We start from the raw sequence: 25,636 nt of genomic DNA on the forward strand, positions 1-25,636 counted from the left end.
TGTGGAGGAGCGGAGACGCGAACCTGGTTCACCAGATTACGAGTCCACTGCTCTTAACCACCACACCAAGAAAACCAGGACATGCAAATTAGGGATGGTTGATGTATCAGTGCTTCAGGTCCTAAGGATTAACATTCTTGGTGGTAGGGTGGAGGAAACATTGCATTAAAGGCCTTTTCCTTATTTGTTGTTTATTTCCCGAGTTGTTTACTTTCCTTGCTTCGACCACATCCCAGTTTCTATGAAAAATTACCTATTAAGGTAAGAAAAAAAAACCAAAAGGATAGGACAAGGTGGGTGTTACAGGTAGCCAGGTTTTATGAACAAACACAAACACATACATGCACACACACCCATACAAATGGTAAAGCTTTGCTGCTAACACAGCTGTGGTCATTCCTGCAGAGGAACAGTTTGGCCAATATGGTCAAGGTGTTAGTTACCTCAAGAACAGATAACTTCACAACTCCATTACAGTGGTACCTTAGTTCTCAAATGCCTTGGTTCTCAAACAACTCGGAACCCAAACACTGCAAACCCAGAAGTAAGTGTTCCGGTTTGCGAACTTTTTTGGATGCTGAACGTGCTCTGTTTTGAGTGTTATGCTTCCATTTTGAGTGCCACATTTCCGTTTTGAGTGTGACACTGAGGTCTGTCTGTTTTCGCTATTTATTTTGCGTTTTTGTTGCTTTCTCTTTTTGTTTTGTGTGGGACCCAGTTCAGCTACTGATTGATTGACTGTGTGACTGTCATTGCTTATTGCTTTCATTTTATGGATCCATGGTCTCGTTAGATAGTAAAATTTATGTTATATTGCTGTTCTAGGGGTTGTTTTTAAAAGTTTGGAACGGATTAATCCATTCTGCATTGCTTTCTATGGGAAAGTGCGCCTTGGTTTTGGAACGCTTTGGTTTTGGAATGGACTTCTGGAATGGATTAAGTTTGAGAACGAAGGTACCACTGTAGTCCACAAGCTGCCACTAGGCTGCCCATTATGCCACTGGGCTCAGTTCAAGGTTTTTCTTTTAGCATTCTGAGAGCTATACAACTTGGAGCCAATTGTGTTCCTCCGATGGGACATGGTTTAGAGTCCCATACGCTGAGATATGCTTGACATCAACTAGATACTAGGATTTTAGTTTTGCGGCTCCAGCTCTGTGGAATCAGCTCTTGATCTCCTTTCATTTTTACTCTTAGGCAGCTATCAAATAAGCGCTCTCTCTCTCTCTCTCTCTCTCTCTCTCTCTACAGCATGGTGTAGTGGTTAAGAGCAGTAGATTCGTAATCTGGGGAACCGGGTTCGCGTCTCCGCTCCTCCACATGCAGCTGCTGGGTGACCTTGGGCTAGTCACACTTCTTTGAAGTCTCTCAGCCCCACTCACCTCACAGAGTGTTTGTTGTGGGGGAGGAAGGGAAAGGAGAATGTTAGCCGCTTTGAGACTCCTTAAGGGGAGTGAAAGGCGGGATATCAAGTCCAAACTACTCCTCCTCCTCCTCCTCCTCCTCCTCCTCCTCCTCCTCCTCTTCTTCTTCTTCTTCTTCTTCTTCTTCTTCTTCTTCTTCTTCTTCTTCTTCTTCTTCTTAAACAATGGCTTTCCCTGAAGAGTGACTCAGCCATTTTACATTGTATACCACAAAACACCTGGGTTTTTAAGATCTGCTTTTCAGATGGTTATGCACATTTTTGCTACCTATTTTGTTGCTTTTTAAATATTTCCTTCACACACACTGCTTCAAAATCACTTTTTTGGGGAGACGGTTTGTAAATCCTTAAACAAATAAATAAATAAATAAAGAAGGGGAGGGAATGTAAAGGCTGATGTTAATGACAACGGAATGCAAAATACCGTCTGGGACAATTTAATTAGAATGTAAATGTATGCAAAATTACCCTTCTCAGCAGCAGTAGCTGGTGATAACACAGTAATCTCAGCATCCCTGAGTAAATCAGAGCTTAAATGTATGTGGAATGAACACGGCCGTGACACTTCACAGTGGCAGCGGCGGGTGACAACAAAATCATCTGAACATTAGCACTTGCAGTGGGGCTACGAAACCATTGTTGCTATCCAGGCCCAAATGGAAAGAAATGAACTATTGGGTGCATTGCAATTCAGTGGCCAGGCCATGCCTCAGCTAAAAATCTCTGACAAAGACCTTCCTGGGTGATGTTTGTGTGAATGTAAAGAAACATCTTACATTCCCCAGCTGGCTGAATCAACAAATAGCCTCCCACCTTCTCCACTCCAGAAAAACCATTTTTACCTCACATCTGTACCAGATTTCTCCATTACCTTTATCTAGTTCCACAGGAAAGAGGTCTAGCCTCTCCACCCGCTTCTCGAGTTCATACTCTGCCGAGGCAGCCATGGGATCGACATCTTCGTTCCGCCGGTCATATTCCTCATTGGAATAGGTGCTAAAAACCTGGACAGAGAAAGAAAAGATATGAACACAATGGCACAATGGAACACCGTAACGGAAGCCAGAGCACATGGAAATGCTGTTTACCTTCCCGCCGCAGTGGTACCTATTTATCTACTTGCATTAGCGTGCTTTCAAACTGCTAGGTTGGCAGGAGCTGGGACAGAGCAACGGGAGCTCACTCTGTCACCGGGATTCGAACCGCCGACCTTCCAAGCAGCAGGCTCAAGAGGCTCAGTGGTTAAGACCACAGCGCCAGCCGTGTCCCTGGACTAGATGGGACACTGGCCTAATCCAGCAACACTCTTCTTATATTCAATTCTCTATTCTTATGTACACACACAAACACACACACAGTGTGCGTTAAGAAAAGCACTTCCCTTTGTCAAGTTCTGTGCTGCGACAGGGAAGTCTCTTTCTCCAGGTACAGCATGGAAAACACAACTTAGGAAGTCAGGAAGAGATCACAGGAAGCGAAATTCGAGACACTTAACAACGGAGAAGGGAGGTGATTTTGGTGTACTTTGGATGGAGACCTTAGTGACAGCTAAAGCAAGGAGCGCTCAAAATCCTACGCCAAGTCTTTCGCAGAGTAGATGGGTCACCCGGATATCATTCTCAGTGAGCAAGGCCTCATTGTTATGGCCTTTTAGTGACCTTCGACAAACAGGGCTTGATTCCTTGTTCCACCATCTCACATGGCCAAACTGGCTCTCACTTCTTACCTCCTAAGTCAGAATCCACATTTATATATCCTCTCATATTCACACGAAACAGTCCTTATCCCTGGGATGAATTTGTAATGAATCTGTTCAGTATTTAACCTTTCAAACTCCCCACTCCCATCATTCTAAAATTGATATTTGCTTTTATTGCAAGCTGATTTCTGGGTCTGCCATACCAAAAGTGCTGGTATATGCTTAAATAAAATTTGTAACTTGTCCGTAATTTGAGCAATACAGGATAAGTGGTGTTAATTTGGTTTGAGGTGGTACATTGATTCGGTAAAGTGACTAGTTGTGTGAACGCAAGGTGTATTCAGTTTGCAACGCTTTGACTGCTGCAATGCACTCTACGTGGGACTACCTTCGAAGGTGACTCAGAAACTACAACTAATCCAGAATGTAGCTGCCAGACTGGTGACTGAGTCTGGGACCATATAACACCGGTCCTGAAAAACCTATGTCGGTTCCTGGTATGTTTCCAAGCACAATTCAAAGTGTTAGAATTAGAGCTGAGATAGACAAATGGTGAACTCCTCTCTTTGCTGCTACATTTTTTTTTAGGTAGACACACAACATTACTAAAACTTTGGACATCTGAATTGTTTTATATGGCGCAGCAATCGTTTCTCTACCAAGGACAAAAATTAAAGGCTTAAAAATGACCCAAGAAGTTTCTTCTCCAGATGACAGGAGTATCATTCTAGTTGCCTTCTCTTTGTTTTATTGGCTAGATCCACTTCCCTAAATTACTTCATTCATTGGTTTAAAACATTGAAAGGCTGGGGCAGGCTAGTTTCTTGCCGAATGAATGAGCAGAATTCGCGTTTACACCATTTTACCTCATTTCTCTCGTTGTAGAAGGCAAGAGGCTTGCAAACAGCAAATCTAGGGATTATAGACCCATGGTTTCACTCATGAGTTTGTTTGTTTTTGTTTGTTTGTTGCAGGGCTCCTTTGCCCTCTGAACAGGCAAAACTTTAGTTACCAAAAAGCCTCATGTAATCATGAATAAGTGATATCTCTTCTCTTGTTTTGCCCCCTCACATCCATCTGTAATTACAACACGAAATTAACTGATGGCATCACTTCCCCAGCAGCTCTGTGCTCGCCTTGATGTGAGTTGCCAACATCGCAGACAGTTGACACCTGAGCACAGATGCAGGGAGGTCACCCCAATCAACCCCTCTGGATGATTACAACCGAGATTTGTCTCCATGGCCCAGGTTTGCTGTTTCACTGCACAATTTAGAAACACAGAGTGAATGAGTACCCCGCCTGGTACAGTATTTAGACCAGGTTGCCAACCCAGTGCCTGCGGGCACCAATGTGCCTTTCAGTACCTCTACTGCAGCTCATGAAAGTTCTCCGAAAATATCCTCTCGGAAATCCCCTGTTATGTATTCAGTGGGGTCTGTGTTTGCCTGAGCTTGAGTCTGGACTAAGGATTCCGAGCCCCTGTGTTCTGATTCGATGCATGACATCCAGTCACAGAACCTTTCAGGATTTGGGCCACTGCCATTGGCCCTTAAACTCTGAGTTATGATTCGCAGCTTGAAAGTTTAGACAGCCAATCACGTTGGGAGTGGGAGTGGCCCAGGCCTTCAGAAATGTATATAAGCTATTGCTTTGCCCCTGTCATTCAGTTCTGTTAGTTCAATAGAAGTTCTTGATGTTATCACTGTGTCTTGACTTGAGGGAACCCACATAAACTTCACACTTCACCCACCATGCATAAGACTGCTTGCTCTTTCCGGTCGGCATCTCCTATATTTAACATGCCTTGCTCAACATGTCCACTTGACCTTCTGTTCTGAACAGAGAGATGCAAAGAGCATGTGGGTGCCTGTTTTCTATTGAGAGCTGCAACAGTACCGTCCAATGCCCTTTTAAAGTGTCTGTGTGGGAGGGAGCGTTATTGGGTTATTTCTATTTTGATTATGTATTTTGTGTTTTTAGATCGTAATTGTATCCTGTGAACCGCCCCGAGACCTGTGGGTATAGGGCAGTATACAGACTTAATAAATTACAACAACATTTTGTTTTCCTGTCTCTTTTTCTGCTCTTTTACATGAGGCAGCCATTTTATGTTATGCCGCACTCCCTATGTCATCCATTTTGTGAATGGTGCCCATGGAACTGCCTCAAAATTTCAAATGTACAGTGGTACCTCAGGTTACATACGCTTCAGGTTACACACACTTCAGGTTACAAATTCCGCTAACCCAGAAATAGTACCTCAGGTTAAGAACTTTGCTTCAGGATTTGAACAGAAATCGTGCTCCGGAGGCGCGGTGGCAGCAGGAGGCCCCATTAGCTAAAGTGGTGCTTCAGGTTAAGAACAGTTTCAGGTTAAGAACGGACCTCTGGAATGAATTAAGTATTAACCTGAGGTACCACTGTACCCAACTGGCCGAACAAACAAGCAAACCTTCTGACGTCTCCAGGCACTGCAAGAAGGAGTTAAATGAACATGTGGAGGAATGGCAGTGGGAACCAGGACCTCAATCTTTTGTTGTTACTTGAATAGTCCTCATTCCCCTTCCTTCCTTAAATGCTCTCTCTTGAGGCCATTCCAAGGCATTTCGCCATCTAAGGCAAAGCACAAGACCAAGTTCTCCCTGAGCCTCACAGAACCTGAGTTGATTCATAGGGCAACCTTAATTTACTTGAACGTTACTTCGACACAGGAGACAAGACAGCACCCTCCACTAGCTTAGGAGATGAAGTGCAAGCCAACTGGCGCAACATAGCACTTTCCTCCAAAGCCTTATTGCCACTCCCCAACCCCCAATATTGCACCACCTGAGGCGGCAGCTTCACTCTGCCTAATGGCAGGGCCGGCCCAAAACCTCTTCTACATTTGTTCACCCTTTCCTGCCTTCCTTTCCTAGATCAAAGGACGAATTCTTTCCCTTTAGCTTTCTCGCTCTTTCCCCTTGACTTTGGAAAGCTCACGTTTCCACCCTGCCAAACACATGCTTTGAGCCCTCCGCAGATCCCGATTTAGCTGCCATCCCTGTATGTACGCTTCCCCGCTTAGGAGATTCATCCCCGCCCCTTTGCAACTTCCATCCTCTTCCGCCTCCAATCCTCTCAGGCTCGCTCTATCCTGTAATCAAAGTCGCAAAGGCTGTCACAGCCAGAGACAGAAAGCATGAAAACACCCCACTCCCAAAACCCACGGTGGCATCAATTAAGCTGCCAGGGTAGCCGTCCGGCCTGCCCCTGCCTTGCCTTTGCACCCACCACCTGCGATGCCTAGTCAAGGACAGGGAGTGGGGGGTCCCCACCACACTCAGTCCCATCTATGGATACAAAGGAACACGGAAAATAAAATAGGAGGAAAACACATGCTTTCTGAGCTTGTGTGTGGGAAGAGAATGGAAGTTTGGAATAAATATGAGTCCTGATTAGCCCCGTCCCCCCTGCCTGTCAGGGTTTAGTAAAACCCTCAGCAGATCCGTTGGGCTCAGAAAATTATTACTCAAAATAGACCTGTCAGGAGATTAAAACACAGCTGGGAGAGGGAGCGCAAGTGGTTTAGGCGCATTCATGGAATTCCCCCCTAGATCGCCTGCTTTTGAACTGTACCCATTGTACAGAAATTGACAACAGGAGAGCGAAAATGGATTCTACGCGTCCTAATGGTGACCAAGGGACCAATACTGATGAATTGGAAGAATAAAGATACGGTTCCCCTTAATCAATGGTTTGACAATACGACAACTTTGGCAGCATATGAACGGACAGCTTGGATAAATACAATGATATCTGGAATGAAGTTACACAGAATATATCAGTTTGTTGACAATTACGTGTGTATTTGGCTAATAAGAATATTCACATCTGTATATTATTGCACAACAGTATTTTTCTTTTTTTCCCACTCTCCCTCTTTCCTTTCTTTTTTTCTCACTCTACCTTTTCATAAATGAAATTCTTCTAATGAAATATCAATAATAAGAAGAAAAATCCTATTTTTCCTTAGGAAACGATGGATTTTCCTTTTTCATCCTTCTAGACTGTCATTTTCCTCTCCACTCCCATGTCAAGGGCACTCTTGCCTATACATATGTGGTCTGGAAGGAATTCCCTCTCTTGTCAGAATGGGTAATAGTCACCTTTATTTCATCATTTCATTCTCTAATAATACATAGCTGGGCTCACTTATGTGAGCCATTTCTTTACACAGTCTGAGGGGCTTCCTGATGCAACGAAGCCACATCCGACCTAGGGAGGTGGTGGTGTTGTGGGCTTCACACCCCCAACATGCACGCGGGGAATCCTCGGCCGCGTCATCCCCTGGCCAACCAATCGGCTGGCCCAGGGGGTGTTGCCTGTGCCATTTAAGGCAGGCGCAGCCGGGGATCTCCTTCTTTGGCCGCTCAGCTGCTTCGGTTTCCCAGCCACCCGCCCTTCAAGGTTCCTCTTTTGACCTTGCTATGGACATCGGTTGGTTGCCGTTAAGGGGCCTGGTAGGAATTTTTTTCCACTTGGCAAATTGGCACCAGTCACTTGGTTTTTCGCCTACCTCGTAGCAAATCGTCACAACTTCCTCAGTACTGGCGGTTAGGCATTGGTATGGGAATTGTTATGTAGATGGCTGGGGGGGGGGGAGGAAGCGTCATCACCTCCCCCAGATATTGAAGGGTAGTCCGATAAAGGATTCCGAGGGGGTGACCCTGTCCGAAGCCTATGGAGGTGTGGGACTAAGGCATGCCCCTGAGCGGTGACCCCGGGGGAGTTCCTAGTTGATGTGCACCAGCAGGGCCCCCCCTGCTGGTGTTAACCCTTCCTGGTCTTCAAGCAAACAGGCTGAAGCTGGATAGTCGGTTAGGACTAATGCCCAAGCCAATCATCACCTGTAACCAATAAAGTTGTGGCCAATTATAGCCCATTAACCTAAAATAACGGTGTCATGTGTCTTTATTCCTACTGGGGGGAGGCGGGAACTTGCCACGCAATACCTTCTCTGCTCAAGTGGTCAACAATACAGCACCCACCAGTACATTCTGCTGTGCCCACAACAGGTTTCAGTAAATATCCCCTCAAAAATCCACAATGCATGAGAGATTGTTGGCTCTTGCTGTTCAGTTCGTGTTCTCTCCTACACTGAACACATCCTCTTAAACATGACCAACCTTCACCGGATGCCAGGATTTGCTGCCCACCCTCTCATCTGTTCCAAACACAACATGTGCAGCTAATGTATGAGGAGGGGCACAAGTTATAGCTCTGGGCCCCACTCTCTTTGGGGGCCCCAAATTTTTTTAAGGAGAAACAAAACTGGATGTACATTTCCAAAATATAAGATAAAAATCAAATCAAAACCTACACACAGCAACAGTGTTTTGTGTTTTGTAGGCTCCTATGATGTAAGTAATGGGCCCTGTCTGCTAGCCTGCTCCCTAAAATATCACTGGTTTGTTCATTTCTATATACTGTATGGTGGTAACTTGTTTCTCAAACTTAATCCATTCCGGAAGTCTATTCCAAAACCAATTTCACTATTAATATACTGTACTTCTTCTTAATTGTATTTCAGTTCAACAATTACTTTGAAAAAATACATATTTTGTTATGTGCAAATGGCTTCAGATACCTATTAGGTCCATACATTGCCATATAGCATATACTCAACAACAAAAAACAGCGACAATTTGTTGTTGACAAAGGACAGCAGGACATATAAAGGCCCCGTTACCTTCAGTAGCTTAGGGCCTCATCAAACCTAAATCTGGCCCTGTGTGCATGTAGGTCTCTTTTCTGCTCTTTCAGAGGTGGCACCTTGCGTTATTCCATACCCTCACGGCAGCCATTTTCTGTTACGCCATATCCCCATAACCACTGTTTTCGTGACTGGCGCCCAGGGCACTTTCTTAAAAATTCCAAATGTGCATCCTGACCCAAAGATATTGGAGTCCCTCATCTCAGCTTCTTGCCTTGCCTGTTGCCTCAGGCAGCAAAGGGCTGCCCTCACCTACAGAACATTGCTGGCAGATGCACAACACTGGTTTGCCACTGTGGGCTGAGGGGGGTCAGGGAGAACCCCATTGAGGCTTTGCTGGCAGCTGCCACATGTAAGGGCATTTGTTGATTCTCCACTTTATAGACTCAGATGAAGGTGGATGGGTCCAGCAAAGGAACCATCTCAGGCTCAGCCCCAGATCTGAGGGACACAGTGCGATGGCCACCCTTCTACCTTGCAAGCCTCAAAGGTGGCATGTGGTGGGCAGTGTACACTGGGTGGCCAGCGAGAACCATTTAAATTTTCCTCACAACATAGAATAGTTTCGGGGAATTCACAGAGAACAACCCCCTTCCCCTTCCCAGTGGAGCTGGCATCAACAGCAGGCCTTGCCAAGGTACCCCAGGAACTGCCTCAGGGTGTTTCGTGCCAATGCCAGGCCTAGCCCTGAACCTAGCATATGCAGTCGACACTGGGAAACTGGGAGCAATCCTTTAAATTTCCCACAATGCCTTGTTGTACATTGAAATAAAACTTTATGAAAATGATGTACCAATGGTATTTGACTCCTACTAAGTTATCAAAATGTATATACCTGCTGGAAATGTAAAGAAAAAGAAGGTACCTTTTTTCATATGTGGTGGACTTGTAAGGTAAAAAAAGGTTTCTGGGAGATGATATACAGTGGTACCTCGAGTTAAGTACTTAATTCGTTCCGGAGGGCCGTACTTAACCTGAAACTGTTCTTAACCTGAGGCACCACTTTAGCTAATGGGGCCTCCCGCTGCCACCGCGCCGCTGGAGCACGATTTCTGTTCTCATCCTGAAGCAAAGTTCTTCACCTGAAGCACTATTTCTGGGTTAGCGGATGTCAGGGAACTGCCATCGGAGCCAGAGGCGGAGGGAAGGCTCCAGAGCGATGCCGGAGAGGGTCCCAGCAGGGAGAGAGGCAGCCCATCTGCTGGGGAAGGAAATCAGCGTAACACCAGGGGTGAAGGGGGGCAGATGGGGGAATCGGAGAGAAGGCTCCAGGGCTCTTCACCGGAGACCAGCGGGGAGAGCACGGGTACGCCGCTGCCCACACCCTCCCTGCGCAGAAGACTTCCATGCAGGGAGAGTAGGAGGAGACTTGGCGTCAAAGAACTTGTTTGCTGGAATAAGTTTAAGAAACGCCCACTGACGGATTCTGCCAGCGATTGAGACAGCCACGGATGGGTGGCTGTCCGGACAGAAAGGGTTCACCCAGGTAACTCAGCCAGGTGTGGCGAGGACTTACGCACGAGCAACCCCCTAGAACCATTACAGTGGAGTCTGTAACCTGAAGCATATGTAACCCGAGGTACCACTGTATAATGAAATGGAAAAATGCTTAGAATAACGTTTGTGAAGAAACCAGAAGCTTTTCTATTAGGAATTACAGGTACCGACATTCCAAAGGAACAGAAAAGACTTTTCACGTATGGAACAACAGCCACCCAGATGCTACTAGCCCGAGTTGGAGAGAAGACAAAGTCTCCACCAGAGGGGAATGGCAAACCAAGCTGACGGACTACGCTGAGATAGCAAAGCTGACTGGAAAACTCGGAAACTAAGAGGAGAAAAACTTTATAAAAGAATGGGGGGGGGGATTATAAGTTACCTAGGAGACCATTGTAAGCAGATGGAAACAAGAGCAGGAGAGCAGGATCTTGACTCACTTGTGGTGAAAAAAATACTATGGGTAATATGGTTTGATATAAGAATTGGAGTATGGATGAATATGTAGTTGCAGATGCTTAGAATAAGACTCCAAGGAAGGGATGGGGGGAAGTCTTGAGAGTCAAAGAATCTCTTTATACAGATATGTTTTTACTAGTTTGTGTTTATTTGTACTTTGTATTTGTAAAACCAATAAAAAGGAATTGGTATATATATATATATATATATATATATATATATATATATATATATATATAATTTCCCACAATGCCCTTGTGCATTGTGCAGGGCATCGTGGGAAAACACCATGGCTCATGGCTACGTTTAGGGCTTACCTGCGCATTCTCTGCGCTCACTTGAAGTTCACGTTTGTCAGCTCATATATACGCTGCCTGCTCATATGAAGTTGTGCAATGGATGAAAAGAGAAATGATGCAGTACCAACACTTCTGTAAACGAGGCACGTCTGTGTCTTGTTTCCTTGTTCTGTGTCAGGATGGGAGGAGACCAAGGGCCACATTCCCCTCTGGGCAGCCTCCCAGGAGCCACATGCCATGTGAATTTTGCTTTTGTACCTTAGGCTGATTTATTCACACACAAACAAACACATAACCTGTTAAGTTGTGGATGAACATATCAGACGACACAGAGATTCTTCAAACAGCTCTTGTTTATTCACAGGCCAGAACAGAACTGAACTGAAGGCTTCAGCCAGCCTGCTTATATAGAGCTCCACTACAACACAACAGTAACCACTTTCTGTAACTATCCAATCACTGAACGTCACTTTCAATTCCTTATTTGCATACGTGGACCTGAGTGAAAACTATCTACAGTATCCCCCTGATGGCCCAGGGTGAGAACATAACACAATCCTTCATCCAGGCAAGCAAGAAGCATTCTCAGAGTTCAGGGACACCTTCCAGCCTGGCTAAAACACTCACCCCTGCTCTGTTGCCGCATAATGTGATCTGCTTTACTGAGTCTGGTCCTTCCTTGTAAAGGTAAAAAGGTCAAGGACCCCAGGATGGTTAAGTCCAGTCAAAGGCGACTATGGGGTTGCGACGCTCATCTCTCTTTCAGGCCGAGGGAGCCGGCGTTTGTCCACAGACAGCTTTCCGGGTCATGTGGCCAGCATGACTAAACCGCTTCTGGCACAATGCAACACTGTGATGTAAACCAGAGCGCAAGGAAATGCCGTTTACCTTCCCGCCACAGCGGTACCTATTTACAGTGGTTGTGAACTTAATTCGTTTCGGAGGTCTGCTCTTAACCTGAAACCATTCTTAGCCTGAAACCATTCTTAACCTGAGGTACCACTTTAGCTAATGGGGGCTGCCGCGCAATTTCTGTTCTCATCCTGAGGAAATGTTCTTAACCTGAGGTACTACGTCCGGGTTAGTGGAGTCTGTAACCCAAAGTGTTTGTAACCCAAAGTGTTTGTAACCCGAGGTACCACTGTATCTACTTGCACTGGAGTGCTTTCAAACTGGTGGTTGGCAGGAGCTGGGACAGAGCAACGGGAGCTCACCCCATCGCGGGATTCGACTGCTCACACAAGCAGCTCTTAAACGCACACAGCACCAGTTCAATTCAGGGAGCACAGGTCCACTAATGGCTATTGCCCCCGATGGACAAATGGAGACTCTGTATTCAGAGGTAATCTACCTCCGAGGACCAGGCGCCGGGCAGAAGCAGCAACTCAAAGGTGGCAACCTCCTTTGCTCCTTGCTTGGAAGCTTCCCAAAGGCTGGTTGCTATTGGAAACCGAACGCTGAGCGAGATGGATCTGGTGGTAATCCAACAAGGCAATTACTGAGTTCTTAACATTTATTGCATAGCTCAGCCCCCTAGACATAGCGGGGAAGTAAGTGTCTGGCATAGCAGGAACCCAGACCAGACCAAGCAATTGGACATCACTGCAGAAAGCTACTTTCGGCTTTTATGCACTCTGTGCAGTCATGATATGGGTGGATTTTCACACTCGCTGCGAAAAGACGGCTTGCTCCATATTGCTTCCCTTGCCAAGGAGGTACCCCAAAGCCCAAGAATCTTGCAGAAACAGACTGGTTAGGATTATAGATTCAGAAGCTGCGCCCACCCATTCCCTTTCTGGAACACTCCCTGCAAATTAACACTAGGCAGTGTCCTTTGTTGTGTTGTTTTCAGCACCTGCTAAAAAAACTTCTCTGTTTAGGCAAGGCTACCCAGAAATACAGTGGTACCTCGGGTTAAGAACTTAATGCGTTCCGGAGGTCCGTTCTTAACCTGAAATGGTTCTTAACACGAGGTACCACTTTAGCTAATGGGGCCTCCTGCTCCCAGCGCACGATTTCTGTTCTCATCCTGAAGCAAAGTTCTTAACCCGAGATACTATTTCTGGGTTAGCGGAGTCTGTAACCTGAAGTGTCTGTAACCTGAAGCCTCTGTAACCTGAGGTACCACTGTATAATGTTAATACATAATTTTAACATGTCATTTTATTGTGTCTATTTTATTTAAAACTCCTGGTTTCACATTTCAAATCTTGTGCAACTTTCGATTTTATTGGTACATTTTAATGGATGTTTAAAATGTCACGTGCCCTGCTTGAGAGGTTTTGGATACAAATCTTGTTAACTAAAAATAAATGAAAGAAAAAATCTTACCCGTCTCAGATCAGCCCCTCCCTTCTACATTTCATCCTTTAAAATTCCCCATGATGGCGTACAGTTGTACCTTGGAAGTCAAATGCCTTGTGAGATTAACATTTTGGTTCCCGAACGCTGCAAACCTGGAAGTGACTGTTCTGCTTTGTGAACATTCTTTGGAACCCAAATGTCCGTCGCACCTTCCAATTGTCTGCAGGAGCTTCCTGCAGCCAATCGCAAGCTGCGTCTTGGTTTCCGAACGTTTTGGAAGTCAAACGGACTTCCGGAATGGATTCCGTTCGACTTCCGAGGTACGACTGTACTATGAACAGAGAGAATTGGGCAAGGAGCTTGCAGAGCCAATGGCAAAAAGTATAAAAACAGATGGACTGACAATTCAACTCTGGCTATCTAAAGACATGAACGTAAGAAGAGAGTGCTGGATCAGGCCAAGGCCCATCTAGTCCAACAATCTGTTCTCCTGGTGGCCTATGGGGAGCCTGCAAGCAGAATCTGAATGCAGAATTGTGGAGGCAGAATATAGCCACTCTGGTAATTATTATTATTATTATTATTATTATTATTATTATTATTATTAATGCCATTCATCTAACTGGATTACCCTAGCCACTCTGGACAGCTCCCACCAAATTAAAACACAATAAGACATCAAACATTAAAAACTTCCCTATACAGGGTTGCCTTCAGATGTCTTCTGAAAGTCAGATAGTTGTTTATTTCCTTGACATCTGGATGGGCGCCCTCTGCCTGGTTCCCTGTAACTTTGCTTCTTGCAATGAGAGAACCACCAGAAGTGTCCAGGCTGAATGTGTCTGGATCTCAGCGTCTGGGCTGAATGATGGGGTTAGAGATGCTCCTTCAGGTATGCAGGGTCAAAGCTGCTTAGGGCTTCAAATTAGGTCAACACCAACACTTTGAATTGTGCTTGGAAATGCACTGGGACCCAACGTAGATCCTTTGAGATCCTTAGTAGCCTTAGTGGCTGGGGAAACCCAGCTAGATGGGTGGGATATAAATAATAAAATTATTGTTGCTGTTGTTATTGTTGTTTCTGCCTAATTCTCCGTGAATTTGTCTGATCTTCTTTTAAAGCCATCTGAAGTGGTGGCCATGGCTCATGACAGGCCTCAGGGGAAAAGGGGGGGGGGGGGAGATGTAATTTTAAACTGATAATATTCTTCATAAACAAGTGACTTCCCGTCTATTCCATTTTGTACCAATAAACTTACTGCCTATATTCATCGTCTTTTTATTTATAATGTTTTCTTATATATCAATTTTCCTTTTGAGGCATCTAATCATAAGCCTGCATTTTTATTAAGGCTTGATCAGGGCCTGAATCTTAAAATGAGCTTAAAGATTTTCAAATGTTTCATGCCAGGCAAAAGACCAGCTGCCTAAAAGGCCTTGGCAATGTTTTTTCCTCCTAGACAAGGGGCCCCCTGATTTATAGCAGAAAACAATTCTCAAAGTCGTAAAAAAGGAAATTACAGGCTGAGAGCGAGGACACTGATCCTACATGTTACAGAAGATAAAAAAAGCAGAGATAAACATAATTAGGAATGAGTAAATAATAAAATGATACCATGTGCCTCCCAGTAAAATGAGCCATATCTTCTTCCTAAGGTTAAAAAGGCCAAGAGCAAATGGAAAAGAAAAGCAACTGGTCTGGCTGGAAAGGAGGGGTGAAAGGAGGGGTGTAAACTGAAGAGGCTTCTTTTGAAGCTGTTTTTTTTTTACTGAGTTCCTTTTTTACTTTACAAAGGCCTTATTCCTTTTTAAAAGGCTACCTATGATAATGTATTAAATATATTGGCTTAAATGTAATTATGCAAAGGATTTAAGAAATGCTAGATTCTTATTTCATATAGTTGTAAGAGTTTTAACTATCCTGAAATTAAGTCAGCCACCAGCCTAGCCCCCCTGCCAGACAGGAGACGCCATAGAGCACTCCTGATATATAGTTGTCAGGCTTTTTGTTTAGAAACCTTCAAATGAAGGAGATCTTTCAATGTTGATGTGAACTCAAGATCCTTGACATCTGTTGAAGATAAAAATTCAAGATTAACTATCTGTTTTGGAAGGCAATAGGGCAAGGAGGGCAAGAGGTGAGCTGGTAATTAAGATTCCTTGTTGAGACACATGTAAGATATATTACTACTTATTTGTCATTTATATATAGCTCTTTGTGTTCCATAAAAGGACAGAAGGAAATGGGTGTATCTTTTGTGATTGGTTCTAGCAAACAGCCAATAGGAATTTCAACCAGGCTGATTGGACAGAGGCAGCCACAGGAGGAGCAAGGGGGCTGGATTAAGGAAATATAAGTGCTGGCCAGAATGGCAGGAGGCCAGGCCAGAGCTTGGTAACCATACCACTGTGCCTCTCATTTATTTGTCTGACAAATAAATTATTATTTTAATTTCTCTATTGCTGCGTTGAATATTTCATTCCAGCTAAGCGTTAACCACAAGCAGGGTGCTACACTTTTAGAATTGTTATCCGCAGAAACTACTAAAAATCCTTCTTTTTCCCCTCCCCCCCTTCCCCCTTTCTTCTTCTTCCTTGTGTACAGCAATGTTTGCCGATCTATGATAATAACAATCATAAACCTACTTTGAAAATAAGAATATGTATAATTGCAAGATGTAAAGTTATGATGTAAAGATATACTTGTGAGTATTAAAGGAAGACTAATAATAATAATAATAATAATAATAATAATAATAATAATAATAATAGAAGACAGGCCTCAGGGAAAATCTCTACATCTCTAAGGTGGAAGCGAAAGTAGCCAGATGTCTCACCAAACCCCCTTGGGGTGGAAGAGGCCTGGTCTTTGCTGCATCCGGTCAGTCTGGAATGGCCTCGTGCTCCATCTCTTGTCCTCCACCCCCACCCTGGCAGATGACTCCTCTCGCCTTTCCCTGGAACAGCGAAGAACTGAGCCGAGCTGTACCAAAAAACTCTGCCCACTCACAAGCTGCCAAGCCCTGGGAAGGAGTGTGCCAACCTGCCAAGCAGTGCCGTGACTCAGCAGGCACACATATGGTGGAAGTCACGCCTGCGAGCTAACGGAGGCCAGGACATCTTCAGGAATCCAGACCAGGATTCCTACCCAACGGCACTGAGGTGGCAAAACAAGAACCGGGGCACCCACATAAAGGTAAAGGTAAAGGTACCCCTGCCCGTACGGGCCAGTCTTGACAGACTCTAGGGTTGTGTGCCCATCTCACTCAAGAGGCCGGGGGCCAGCGCTGTCCGGAGACACTTCCGGGTCACGTGGCCAGCGTGACATCGCTGCTCTGGGGAGCCAGAGCCGCACACGGAAACACCGTTTACCTTCCCGCTAGTAAGCGGTCCCTATTTATCTACTTGCACCCGGAGGTGCTTTCGAACTGCTAGGTTGGCAGGCGCTGGGACCGAGCAGCGGGAGCGCACCCCGCTGCGGGGATTCGAACCGCCGACCTTTCGATCGGCAAGCCCTAGGCGTGAGGCTTTTAACCACAGCGCCACCCGCGTCCCAAGGGGCACCCACATACATACACACAAATTGGGGTTCTGATGTGACTTCCGATTTCTACTGGAAGTTGGGTCAGGGCTCTGACCTCCCAGATGACGTCAGAGGTCCTGCCAGGCCTCCAAACGCGATTTCCGGTAGAAACAGGAAGTTGCGCAGGAGGTCTCATGAGGCCTCAGACTTAATAATACAGCTATACCTTGGGTTGAAGTAGCTTCGGGATAAGTATTTTCGGGTTGCATGCTGCGGCGACCTGGAAGTAACGGAGCGCGTTACTTCTGGGTTTCGCCACTCACGCATGTGCAGACGGTCAAAATGACGTCATGCGCATGCATGGAAGCTCCGAATCACGACCCGCGCACGTGCTGATGCGTAGAGCGTTCACTTCTGGATGCGAACGGGGCTCCGGAACAGATCCCGTTCGCATCCAGAGGTACCACTGTAATAATAATAATAATAATAATAATAATAATAATAATAATAATAATAATTTATTTATACCCTGCCCATCTGGCTGGGGTTCCCCAGCCACTCTGGGCGGCTTCCAACAAAATATTAAAATACAGTAATGCATCAAACATTAAAAGCTTCCCTAAACAGGGCTGCCTTCAGATGTCTTCCAAAAGTCTGGTAGTTGTTGTTCTCTTTGACATCTGGTGGGAGGGCGTTTCACAGGGCGGGGGCCACTACCGAGAAGGCCCTCTGCCTGGTTCCCTGTAACTTGGCTTCTCGTAGTGAGGGAACCACCAGAAGGCCCTTGGCGCTGGACCTCAGTGTCCAGGTAGACCCTAAGAGGCCTCAGAAGCGCCGCTGTGCCACCGACACAACGTGATGTCATGACATCACGTTACATCATGGGCACCATTGGACACCCATAACCTGAGGCTCATGTCAGCATCCCTGAATGCCATTCATTAGTGATGCCTCTGCAACTGGGTGCAAAATGCATGGAATTAAAGAACAGGGCACCTCTGAGCGCCTGTTGAGCCAAGTAATCCGTTTGCAGATCTGAAAAAGAGTTCTCCGCCCTTTTACGTGAAAGTCTGTTCTTAGTAAGCTTTCTTCGTTTCAAGTAGCCTAATTTAGGTGGGGAAGCTGGCTTGTTGTTGCTATTGTTAAACAGCTGGAGAAACCCATGCCCTAAACGCCCTTGTTCAAGTATACCTGAAGGAGCGCCTCCACCCCCATCGTTCTACCCAGACACTGAGGTTCAGCGCCGAGGGCCTTCTGGCGGTTCCCTCCTTGCGAGAAGCGAGGTTACAAGGAACCAGGCAGAGGGCCTTCTTGGTAGTGGCACCCGCCCTGTGGAATGCCCTCCCACCAGAATGTCAAAGAGAACAACAACTACCAGACTTTTAGAAGACATCCGAAGACAGGCCTGTTTAGGGAAGCTTTTAATGTTTGATGCATTACTGTATTTTAATATTTTGTTGGAAGCCGCCCAGAGTGGCTGGGGAAGCCCAGCCAAATGGGCGGGGTATAAATAATAAATTATTATTACTTTTATTATTATTATCTACTGCAAACTACCTGGAGATCTACCTTCTGCGAGGAACAGGTGGATCCTTCCATTTCACTTTCTCCTTTTTCCTGCCTTTCCTTCTCCACATTCTGACATCAGTTTGCAACTGTTAAAAAACAGAAATTTGCACTAAAATACTGCACTCATGAAGACATGTCAGTATTTTATTGCAAATTTCTCCTAAGAGACAAATTTGCCTAATATATGCATTTCTGCAAGCAGTTTACCCTACTATGCAATGCGTCTTTGTTATTTTTACTAGAAGATTCCTTTCTATGCACGCTTTACTTAGTAGATGCATTTCTGTATGCATTATTTAGGTTTACGCCTTAGCCTTTTCTTCTCCTGAAGATATTCAGCTAAGCAGCAGAGGTTTAGGATCAGAGTTTTCCTTCTCCTAGACTCCATCTGCCCCTCACTTCTTCCTACAACTTGTGAAGAAGATGCCTTCTTGACTGTTGGACCCACTATTGGTCTCGTCCACTCAATCTGCCTGAGCCTGTCCTTGAATGCAGAGGAATATATATATATATATAAAGTACCCACATATAAACAGATGCTGAAGCAACCATTTGTTCAACTTTGGTATAATCAGATGCTACAGGAAGCCCTGGCACAGCCTTACTCATTGCATTTTCATGGCTGATAAGCATTTTTGCAACGCAGCACTCAGACAAAACGGGAAGCAGTGGCAGGTGTGAGGGCGGAAGTTGCTTGCTTACTTACGTACTTAGAAACTTACTCTGCTTTTCCAACATTTGCTTCTCGGTCAACACAATGACCTGCCTGTGCTGCTAACAACAACAACACGGCTTTGATGATCCAGCCACCCAAAGTTTGGTGCTTCACTGGATGTCCAAAGGTTACAAGGGAGAAAACAACATTTCTCTCTTCACCTTCTCCACCAGAGTCCCCGCACCTGTGCAAACTCAGATCCCCACGCCCGTCCCGAACCTCATCCCCAAGCATGCACTTTGCATGTGACTGTGGCATTCCTTATCCTGCAATGTAAGAGGCAGAATGGGACGCAGGTGGCGCTGTGGGTTAAACCACAGAGCCTAGGACTTGCTGATCAGAAGGTTGGCTGTTCGAATCCCCACGACGGGGTGAGCTCCTGTTGCTCGATCCCAGCTCCTGCCCACCTAGCAGTTTGAAAGCACGTCAAACTGCAAGTAGATAAATAGGTACCACTCCGGTGGGAAGGGAAATGGCTTTTCTGTGCACTGCTCTGGTTCGCCAGAAGTGGCTTAGTCATGCTGGCCACATGACCCAGAACCTGTACGCTGGCTCCCTCGGCCAATAAAGCGAGATGAGCGCCACAACCCCAGAATCGTCCACAACTGGACCTAATGGTCAGGGGTCCCTTTACCTTTAAGAGGCAGAACACCTTGAATGGCGCCTGCCAAGGAACCAGAGGAAATTGCTTCGCCTTGTCTTATCAAGGGTTAGTGAGATACTGAAAACAAAATAGAAAAGGGAGGTGCACCATTCACAGCTCACGCCAGCAATACTGCTGGCCTTGCACTAGGACAGTTGAAAAGTTATTTTATATCCCATGTGGGTGACCTTTCAGGACCTTCATCCTCCCACAGCAGTAGCAGAACCCCCATTCCTGGTTTCCTTTTGCACACCAGCTTTGCTTTGGGAAGAGACAATATCCCTAAATGAAGCAGCTGAGCCTGAACCGGACCTGTGTACTCGAATGATGAAGCAGCACAGGAGGGGGCGGGCAAAGTGAGGCAGGATTTTACTTGTGCATAACCTAGGCAAAAGGATGGAGGAGGGAGTATCGATCTCAGCCAGCTGTCCATGCGTGGATGCTCCAATAATACTGCTAATTCCCCTGACCCTGCCCCCCACTTGCTGCCCTGCACACCATCTCTTGTAAACAAGCCACGGTCAGTTTCAATTCGAATCACCAGAGAGGCATACTTTTGCCGTTTCCCATGGACGCGGTTTGCAAAGACACCAGCCATAATCTCCTACACAGGAAAAGCGGCCCTGTTGCATTGCCCCGAATGTCCCATTTGCATGGGAAATGGGGAGAACCAAATATACCATCCAGCCCAGATACTGAGGTCCAGCTTTGAGGACCTTCTAGAGCAGGGGTCAGCAAACCTTTTCAGCAGGGGGCCAGTTCACTGTCCCTCAGACCTTGTGGGGGGGCCCAGATTATATGGGGGAGGAGAATGAATTCCTATGCCCCACAAATAACCCAGAGATGCATTTTAAATAAAAACACACATTCTACACATGTAAAAACACCAGACAGGCCCCACAAATAACCGAGAGATGCATTTTAAATAAAAGGACACATTCTACTCATGTAAAAACATGCTGATTCCCGGACCGTCTGCGGGCCGGATTTAGAAGGCGATTGGGCCGGATCTGGCCCCTGGGCCTTAGTTTGCCTACCCATGTTCTAGCGATTCCCTTACTTTGAGACATGAAGCTACAGGGAACCAGGCAGAGGGCCTTTTCAGTAGTGGCACCCACCCTGTGGAACGCCCTCCTACCAGATACCAAACAGATAAACAACTATCAAACTTTCAGAAGACATCTGAAGGCAGCCCTGTTCAGGGAAGTTTTTAACAGTTGATGTTTTACTGTGTTTTTAATATTTTGTTGGGAGCTGCCCAGAGTGGCTCGGCAACCCAGTCAGATAGGCAGCATATGAATAACAAAATTATAATTGTATCTGGTGGCTCTGATCAGGAATCCACTTAACTATCACAGCTCATCAAGCTGCACCTAGCCTTATTATGGACTATTAAGTCTGCTTTGAATGCTAGGGTTGTCCCAGGGACAACTGAGGTAACTATCAAGGAGAGAGTGCTTCTGAGCATGAGAGGAGTGCCCCGTAGATATCCACAGACAAGCTGTAACAGCATGGACAGAGACAGATTTAGGGCAGCATGACCGGATCCCTCGCACTGGGCACCAAGCCAAAGTGGACACCACAGGGCGTCACAACCATGACATGCACAGAAGAGAAGGCAAGAGGAGGCAGGTGGCAAATTTTGCCCTTGCACAGGGCACCATTGAAATTTGAGAGACCAAAGTCTGCCCCTGCCGTGCCATGGACTTGGGGGGTGAGGGCTTTAAGATCAGAGGGTTTGTGATTTGCAGGCAAGTCTGATCCGGGCACCTCCCGTTTCCGACAAATCAGTCGCTTGACCCAAATGGAGAACTTGTTGTTAAATGCCAAGGCTGAGCTTTGAAATGGGAGGCCACAATCAACAGACTGCCTCTGGGCATAGACAGAGTTTGTTTACAACACACACACACACACACACACACACGACCGCCTCTGCACCATGGGAGTAAGTGAGCTGTGTGCAGAGGATGTGACTTCTTTCTTTAGATGCCTGAGCCCCCACCCTGCAGCACCATAGCTCAGTGGCAGAGCAACTGCCTTGCATACAGAAGGTTGCGGGTTCAAGCCCTGGCATCTCCAGGTATGGCAGGGAGAGAGCTTGGTCTGAAACCCTGGAGAGCCATTGCCAATCTGAGTAATAATAATAATAATAATAATTTATTATTTATACCCTGCCCACCTGGCTGGGTTTCCCCAGCCACTCTGGGTGGCTTCCAGCAGAATATTAAAATAAGCAGATAAAACATCAAACATTAAAAACATCCCTAAACAAGGCTGCCTTCAGATGTCTTCTAAAGGTCAGGTAGTTGTTCATTTCCTTAACATCTGGTGGGAGGGAGTTCCACAGGGCAAGCGCCACTACCGAGAAGGCCCTCTGCCTGGTTCTCTGCAACCTCACTTCTCACAGGGAGGCAACTGCCAGAAGGTCCTCAGAGCTGGACCTCAGTGTCCAGGCAGAACGATGGGGGTGGAGACGCTTCTTCAGCTATACTGGACCGAGGCTGTTTAGGGCCTTAAAGGTCAGCACCAACACTTTGAATTGTGCTCAGAAACGTACTGGGAGTCAATGTAGGTCTTTCAGGACTGGTGTTATGTGAACTCGGCGGCCGCTCCCAGTCACCAGTCTCACTGCCACATTCTGGATTAGTTGTAGCTTCCAGGTCACCTTCAAAGGTAGCCCCATGTAGAGTGCATTGCAGTAGACAATTCTAAGCTATGGTGTGGCTCAATATAAGGCAAGTATGAATCACAATGGACCCTCATGCACAAAGTAGGCAGAGAGTCAAAAGGACTAGTACCACGTTTCGTGGTGTTTGTGTGTCCCAACACCACCACCTTCTCTTTGTACATCCAGCAAAACCATGGCACATCGTTACAGATAGCATGCATAGTTTGGAAACAGAAAACAAGGTTCTCCTTTCACAGCGATCTCCCGCTCCTCCTCTGTTGTGTATTGAGTCAAAGGACTTTATATCTGTATTATTATTGTCTGTATTGCATTAGGGTAAAGTAACTGCCTTTTGGTTCCAGAGGGTACAGCTACTATTGGTTCATTTAAGCTGCTGTATTTGGATCCTCTGTCTTATTGGTTGCCTCCAAAAGGCAGGACTGTGATTGCCTGATATTGTTCCCTCCAAAATGTATCCTTTCTAGCTTGTTCCCTGTCCCTATAAATGTAGCTCTCCCCTCCTCAAGTCTTAGTCTTGCTTGCTTTAATAAAGAAGTGTTACTAGAGAACTGTCTCCAGCATATTATGTCAAGAGAGCTGAAATCACAAACCCCACGTCACAACAACTGGCGACGAAGGTGGGATCCGGAATGCTGAGGAGCGGTTAACACAGCCCTGCCTCAGAGTCCGGATTGTAGCTAAAACAAGACTCACTGGCCAGCTGAGAAGACGACCCTGCCCACAGGACAATGGAGAGTCCAAGGGTATTGGAGCCCTTCCAGCCATCAGAGCCCCACACGTGGGTAGACTACGTCGAACGCTTCGAGTTCTTCACGGAGGCTCAAGGGATCACTGATGCCAGCAAAAGAAGGGCCACATTCCTGAGCTACTGTGGGCATTGCTTGCTCCAGCGAAGCTAAGTGAGACATCTCTCAAAGATATTCTTGCCTGCCTAACAAGCCATTTGGCGCCTACTGAGACCAAGATGGCCCAGCGGATGGAGTTTCATAAGAGGCAGCAGCGTGCTGGGGAGTCTGTATCTGCATTTCTAGCTGAACTGCGGAAGCTCGCTCAGCACTGTGACTTCCAAGATCTGGAAGAGACTCTCCTGGATCGTTTTATCGGTGGTCTGAGCAGCAAGAAAGCCAGAAGACGCATCGTGGCTAAAGAAGAGGTTACCCTTGCTTCAGCCTTGAAGGAGGCCACCGCCACGGAGAATTATGAAAGAGAGGAGCTTGATGCCAGTCGCAGGGTCCCTAAGCCACAGATAGAAGTTGCGCATGCCATGGACGAGCTAGAGGCTACTTCGAGCCAGAGCCCAGTCCGTGGGGTCGAGTCAGTGCATCAGGCCTGCACAGTGCACAAAGATCACCGAGGCAGGTGCCCTGGTTGTGGCGGAAACCATGAGCGGAAGAGTTGTCGTTTCCGGGATGCTATGTGCTGGACGTGCGGGAAGACAGGTCACATCGCCAGGGTCTGTAGATCGGCGGCGTTGGGAGCGACAGGAGCACCTAGACTGGAGCATCGCAGACCGCCCACAGCAACCCACGTTCTACAGGACTGCCACTACGTAACGGAGATCAACGGGAGGGTCGTGCAGTTTCCAGCGCAAGGCAAGGCACACGTCAAGGTGAAGATTGAGGGTCAGCTGTGCGACATGGAGGTGGACTCCGGATCTGGATTCACTATCGTGTCGGACCAGACCGCGAGGACATTCTTCCCCAGAGGTAAGTTGCCCCCTCTGGAGCCCTTCCCGGCAACTTTTCAGTCATACTCAGCGGGCCGCATCCATGTCATGGGAATGTGTGCCGTGAGAGTACAGTTCCGGGACAAACAGGCGGTACTCAAACTGGTGATTGCGAAGGGCAGTCGCCCCAGTCTCCTGGGCACTGACTGGTTCCCCGCCCTGGGACTGAGTATATCAGGGCTTAATTCAATCCAAACCTGCCCTGAGATGAGCGAGGCATTATGCAAAGAATTTGCTGGTCTCTTTAATGGAAAACTGGGTTGTTATAAAGGGCCCCCAGTTGACTTTGAATTGGACCCTGGGGTGGCCCCAATCTGACTCAAACCAAGGCGAGTGCCATTTGCACTGCAACCCAAGATCGAAGCAGAGTTGGATAAATTGGTCAAGCAGGGAGTTCTCTCACCCGTGGACTCCGCTAAGTGGGAGACTCCAATCGTCACACCCCTTAAAGCAAATGGGGAAGTCAGGATCTGTGCTGATTACAAATGTACTATCAATAAGGCACTCAGGGGAAACTCATACCCCATTCCAGTCATATCACATCTGTTGGCTAAACTGGCTGGGGGCAAGGTGTTCGCAAAAATTGACCTGGCACAAACTTACCAACAGCTGCCAGTAACCCCACAATCAGCGGAAGCACAGACTATTGTCACACATAAAGGGGCGTTCAGAGTTAACAGATTACAATTTGGAGTTTGTGTGGCCCCAGGGATTTTTCAAGGGCTCATGGAACGCCTGTTAAGAGGTCTGCCGGGGGTCTTGCCATTTTTTGATGACGTTTTGATTGCTGGAAAAGACCCACAGGAACTGGTTGCGCGTGTCCGTGCAGTGTTGCTCAAGTTCAAGGAGGTGGGGTTGCAACTAAAAAAGGAAAAATGCAGTTTTGGGGTGCCAACTGTGGACTTCTTGGAGTTTAAAATTGATGCATCAGGCATCCACCCCACAGATGCTAAGGTTAAGACCATCATCGAGGCACCACGACCACAGAACAAGACGGAGTTGCAGTCATTCCTGGGACTTATTAACTTTTATCATTCGTTCTTACCCCAGAAAGCTTCGGTAGCTGAACCATTACATAGACTGTTGCAGAAAAAGAATGTGTGGCGATGGGGGCAGGAGCAGCAGAAGGCTTTTGACTCCTTGCGAGGAATGCTGAGTAGCAGGAGCGTCCTTGCTCATTATGATGAGTCAAAGCCGCTGGTCCTGGCATGTGATGCCTCTCAATACGGTCTGGGGGCGGTGCTGAGTCATAGGGAACCGGATGGGTCAGAAAAGCCCATCTCTTTCTATTCCCGTACGTTGTCGGCCACGGAGCGCAACTATGCTCAAATTGAC

The 25,636-nt window shown here is 46.6% G+C and overlaps 1 protein-coding gene across 3 annotated transcripts in view; it reads right to left on the bottom strand.

Moving 5' to 3' along the window:
• PPP1R9B (protein phosphatase 1 regulatory subunit 9B) overlaps nt 1-25,636 on the bottom strand; it is an 85,822-nt gene that overhangs the window by 38,008 nt on the left and 22,178 nt on the right. For all 3 annotated transcript variants that reach the window (XM_083709271.1, XM_083709269.1, XM_083709270.1), the window contains one exon: nt 2,295-2,427. In XM_083709271.1, coding sequence (XP_083565397.1) covers nt 2,295-2,427 — 133 coding nt within the window. The remainder of the gene's footprint in view (nt 1-2,294; nt 2,428-25,636) is intronic.

This window comes from Podarcis gaigeae, assembly GCF_964106915.1.
Source record: "Podarcis gaigeae genome assembly, chromosome: 13".
Classification (NCBI taxonomy): Eukaryota; Metazoa; Chordata; class Lepidosauria; order Squamata; family Lacertidae; genus Podarcis; species Podarcis gaigeae.